Source organism: Penaeus vannamei, chromosome 1 (genome assembly GCF_042767895.1).
Source record: "Penaeus vannamei isolate JL-2024 chromosome 1, ASM4276789v1, whole genome shotgun sequence".
NCBI lineage: Eukaryota > Metazoa > Arthropoda > Malacostraca > Decapoda > Penaeidae > Penaeus > Penaeus vannamei.
The window spans coordinates 5184787-5189786 of record NC_091549.1 but is presented as its reverse complement, the minus strand read 5'-3'; the positions used below and the strand labels follow the sequence as shown (position 1 = coordinate 5189786).

At 41.9% G+C, this 5000-nt stretch overlaps 1 protein-coding gene across 1 annotated transcript in view; it reads right to left on the bottom strand.

The window, feature by feature from the left end:
• The window catches only part of LOC113810897 (N-acetylgalactosamine-6-sulfatase), a 23600-nt gene that overhangs the window by 8062 nt on the left and 10538 nt on the right, over nt 1-5000 (bottom strand). Inside the window, exons 7-14 of the mRNA XM_070125667.1 lie at nt 4327-4467; nt 3450-3565; nt 2516-2557; nt 2204-2245; nt 1618-1639; nt 1456-1483; nt 984-1136; nt 324-386 (exon numbers count right to left, since the gene is read on the bottom strand). Coding sequence (XP_069981768.1) covers nt 324-386; nt 984-1136; nt 1456-1483; nt 1618-1639; nt 2204-2245; nt 2516-2557; nt 3450-3565; nt 4327-4467 — 607 coding nt within the window. The remainder of the gene's footprint in view (nt 1-323; nt 387-983; nt 1137-1455; nt 1484-1617; nt 1640-2203; nt 2246-2515; nt 2558-3449; nt 3566-4326; nt 4468-5000) is intronic.

Genomic DNA, 5000 nt, shown 5'->3' with positions numbered 1-5000 from the left:
GCGACCGTCTCTCTCCCTCTTTCTCTCCCTCTCCATCACTCCCTCTTCCTTTCCATCTCGCTCTTCCTTTCCATCTCCCTCTCCCTCTCTATCATCCCCTCTTCCTTTTATCTCCTTTTCCCTCTCTCTCTTCCTTCCCATCCCCCTCTCTTCCTCCCATGTCCCTCTCTCTCTCCTACCTTGTTATCTCCAGTTCCGGATGCTGGAGAGCGCGAGCGAGAGGGAGACCGTCTCTCTCCCTCTCTCCTCTCTCTCTCCCTCTATCCCCCCTTCTTCCTTTCTATCTCCCTCTTCCTTCCCATCCCCCTCTCCCTCTCTCCTACCTTGCTATCTCCAGTTCGGGATGCTGGAGAGCGCGAGCGAGAGGGAGACCGTCTATCTCCTTCTCTCTCTCCCTCTCTATCACTCCCTCTTCCTTTCTATCTCGCTCCTTTCCCCCCTCTCTCTCTCCCTCTACTCACTCCCTCTTTCCTTTCTATCTCCCCCTCATTTTCCTTCCCATCCCCCCTCTCCCTCTCTCTCTCCTACCTTGCCATCTCCAGTTCCGGATGCTGGAGATCAAGCGAGCGAAGAAGGAGACCGTCTTTCCTTCCTCCTCTCCATTCATTTCTTCTTCTTTTCTATCTCCCTCTCCCTCTCTATCATCCCATCTTCCTTTCTATCTCCCTCTCCCCCCCTATCAGTCCCTCTTCCTTTCTATCTCCCTCTTCCTTTCCATCTCCCTCCCCCTCTCTCCTACCTTGCTATCTCCAGTTCCGGATGCTGGAGAGCGCGAGCGAGAGGGAGAACGTCTCTCTCCCTCTCTGTCACTCCCTCTTCCTTTTTATCTCCTTTTCCCTCTCTCTCTTCCTTCCCATCTCGCTCTTCCTTTCCATCTCCCTCTCCCTCTCTATCATCCCCTCTTCCTTTAATCTCCTTTTCCCTCTCTCTCTTCCTTCCCATCTCCCTCTTCCTTCCCATCTCCCTCTCCCTCTCTCTCCTACCTTGCTATCTCCAGTTCCGGATGCTGGAGAGCGCGAGCGAGAGGGAGAATTGGTTCATCTCCCCTCTCTATCACTTTCGGTCTTCCAGTGGTCGTTCCTCGGCTCATCAACCGATCAGCCGTAAATGGAAAACAGGTCCATTTGGGTCCACACCTGTTGAGAAAGGGGGAATAGAGAGAGGGGGAATAAAAAAGGGAAATAAGGAGGGATGGAGTAAGGAATGGAGTAATGGAGTAAGGGGATGGAAGGAGGGGTGGAGTAAGAAAGAAAAGGGAAAAAGGATAATAATAAGAAATTGATTAAAATGTATTATTATTGTTATTATTGCTTGCTCGAAGTTTTATCTCTGTCCAGACTTGTTGAGAAAGGGGGAATAGAGAGAGGGGGGATAAAAGGGGGATGGAAGGAGGGGTGGAGTAAGGAAGAAAAGGAAAAAGGATAAGGAGAAATTGATCAAAAGCTAGTTTCTTACTTGTTCGGAGTTTCATCTGTGTCCACACCTGTTGAGAAAGGGGGAATAGAGAGAGGGTGAATAAAAGGGGGATAGAAGGAGGGATGGAGTAAGAAAGAAAAGGGAAAAAGGATAATAATAAGAAATTGATTAAAATGTATTATTATTGTTATTATTGATTACTCGGTCTTATTGGTGTCCACACCTGTTGAAAGAGGGGGAATAGAGAGAGGGTGAATAAAAGACGGATGGAAGGAGGGGTGGAGCAAGAAAGAAAAGGAAAAAGGATAAGAAGGAGAAATGGATTAAAATGCAGTTATTATTGCTTGCTTGAAGTCTTATCGGTGTCCAGACTTGTTGAGAAAGGGGGAATAGAGAGAGGGTGAATAAAAGGGGGATGGAAGGAGGGGTGGAGTAAGAAAGAAAAGGAAAAAGGATAAGAAGAAGAAATGGATTAAAATGTAGCTTGTTCGGAGTTTCATCTGTGTCCACACCTGTTGAAAGGGGGGAATAGAGAGAGGGTGAATAAAAGGGGGATAGAAGGAGGGGTGGAGTAAAAAAAAGGGGAAAAGGATAAGAAGAAGAAATGGATTAAAATGTATTATTATTGTTATTATTGATTACTCGAAGTCTTATTGGTGTTCAGACTTGCTGAGAAAGATGGAATAGAGAGAGGGTGAATAAAAAAGGGAAATAAGGAGGGATGGAATAGAAAAGAACGGGAAAAAGGATAAGAAGGAGAAATGGATTAAAATGTAGATGTCTTTACTTGATCGATCGCCGTGGAAAATAGGTCTATTTGGGCCCACACCTGTTGAGAAAGGGGGAATAGGGAGAGGGTGAATAAAAAGGGGATGGAAGGAGATATGGAAAAAAGAAAGAAAGTGAAAAGGGTAAAGAAAGAGAAGTGGATTAAAATGTAGTTATTCTTGCTTGGTCGAAGTATTATCTGCAGCCTGACCTGTTGAGAAAGGGGAATAGAGAGAGGGTGAATAAAAGAGGGAAATAAGGAAGGATGGAGTAAGAAAGAAAGGGGAAAAGGATAAGAAGGAGAAATGGATTAAAACGTAGATGTCCTTACTTGGTCGACTGCCGTGGAAAACAGGTCCATCTGGGTCCAGACCTGTCGAGAAAGGGGGAATAGAGAGAGGGTGAATAAAAGGGGAATGGAAGGATGGAGTAAGAAAGAAAGGGGAAAAGGAGAAATTGATTAAAATGTAGCTTGTTCGAAGTTTTATCGGTGTCCATACCTGTTGAGAAAGGGGGAATAGAGAGAGGGTGAATAAAAGGGGGATGGAAGGAGAGGTGGAGTAAGAAAGAAAGGGAAAAAGGATGAGAAGGAGAAATGGATTAAAATGTAGTTATTGGTTGTTCGAAGTTTTATCGGCGTCCAGACCTGTTGAGAAAGAGAGATAGAGAAAGGGTGAATAAATGAGGCAAGAATGAGGGGATCGAATAAAAAAGGAAAATAGATAAAAAGGTAAAGAAGGAGAAATAATTTAAAAGCATGTTGTTCTTGCTTTTTCGACTGCCTTGGAAAATAGGTCTATGTGTGCCCAGGCCTGTTCAGAAAGGAGGACAGAGAGAATGAATAAAAGAGTAAATACATATAAATAAATAAATACAAAGTAAAAGGGAGGAGAGAGAGAGAAAGAGAGAGAGAGAGAGAGAGAAAGAGCAACAGAGATATAGAGTGTGGAAGGGAGAGGGGAAAGAGAGAGAGAGAGAGAGAGATAGAGATAGAGAGAGAGAGAGAGAAAGGAGAGACAGAGACAGAGACAGAGACAGAGAGACAGAGAGACAGAGAGAGAGAGAGAGAGAGAGAGAGAGAGAGAGAGAGAGAGAGAGAAAGAAAAAAAGAAAAGAGAGAGAGAAAGAGAAAGAGAAAGAGAAAGAGAAAGAGAAAGAGAAAGAGAAAGAGAAAGAGAAAGAGAAAGAGAGAGAGACAGACAGACAGACAGATAGAGAGAACGAAAAAGAGAGAGAAATAGAGGGGACTCAACTTATCAACTTACCTGGTGTGTGACGGTGCCAGCTGGTATGACACCGGGCCACCAAAATATACCAGGTGTTCTCATTCCTCCTTCAAAAGTCGTTTGTTTCCCGCATAGAAAAGGTCCGTTGCTGCCGCCTGTATAGAAGGGAGAAAAATGCTATTATCATCATTATTGTTATAATTATCATTATTGATATGTTATTATCATTATGATTACTGTTATGAAATTATTATTGTCTTATTATTGTTGTTGTTATCATCATCATCTTTATTATTATTGTTATGCTATTATCATTATCTTTATTATCATTATGATACTATTATCTGTATTATTGCTGTTATCATTATCATCCACATTATTACTGCAAATTGTCGCTGTCATCGTCATTATCGTCATCGTTATTATCAACATCTTCATTATCACTACCACCATCCAGCTCCTCATTCTTATTAAGATTATTTTAAAAAAATATGAAAAAATGTTAGTATGAGCTTTCATCATTTTTATCGTTATTACATTTTCTCTCTCTCTCTCTCTCTTTCTCTCCCTCTCCCCCTCCCTCTTCTTCCTCCCTCCCTCCTCCCATTCCCTCCCCCTCTCTCTCTCTATTCCTCATTCTCCCTCCCTCACTCCCTCTCCCTTGTCCCTCCCTCCCTCCCTCCCTCCCTCTCTCTCTCTCTCTCTCTCTCTTCTCTCTCTCTCTTTCTCTTTCTCTTTCTCTTTCTCTTTCTCTCCATCTCCATCTCCATCTCCATCTCCATCTCCATCTCCATCTCCATCTCCATCTCCATCTCCATCTCCATCTCCATCTCCATCTCCATCTCCATCTCCATCTCCATCTCCATCTCCATCTCCATCTCCATCTCCCCCCTCTCTCTCTCTCTCTCTCCCTCACCCTCTCTCTTGCTAACAAGCGCCGCCCCATTATCGGACGAGAAGACCACCAGGGTGTTCTCAGCGACGCCCATTTTCCTGAGCGCGCCCACGATGGCCCCCACGCCCGCGTCCAGCTCTCTCACCGCGTCTCCGTAGCGATCTGGAATGGAAGAATAAAGTAAAGTAAAAAAAAAGAAAAAAAACAATAATAATAATAAGTAAAGAATATATACAGTAAAAAAAATACTTAAACAAAAAAAAATAAAAAAAAAAAAAAAAAATAATAATAATAAGTAAAGAAAAAATAGCGTTAAAAAATAAGTAAAGAAAAAAAACGAAAGAAAAAAATCAGTAAAAACAAAATTACAGTAAAAAAAAGAATAAAGTTTCAAGATGCAGCTGAATGAAAAAGCAAAAAGAAAAAAAGTAAGTTTATTAGAGTCTATAGATGGGGTATACTTTAAGAAAAGAGGGGGAAAAGTTTATTAAAGAGTTTATCGAGTTTTTTTCAATGTAAAAGAACGAAAGAAAACAGTAGTTTATTGAGGAGTTTATAGATGGAGTAGAATTTAAGAAAGAGAAAAGTAGTTAATTTAAGAGTAGCTTAAAGACGCGAAAGAGAAAAATATTTTATTTAAGAGTTGCATATACAAGAGTCTAAAGATGGAGTAGAATTTAAGAAAGAGAAAAAAT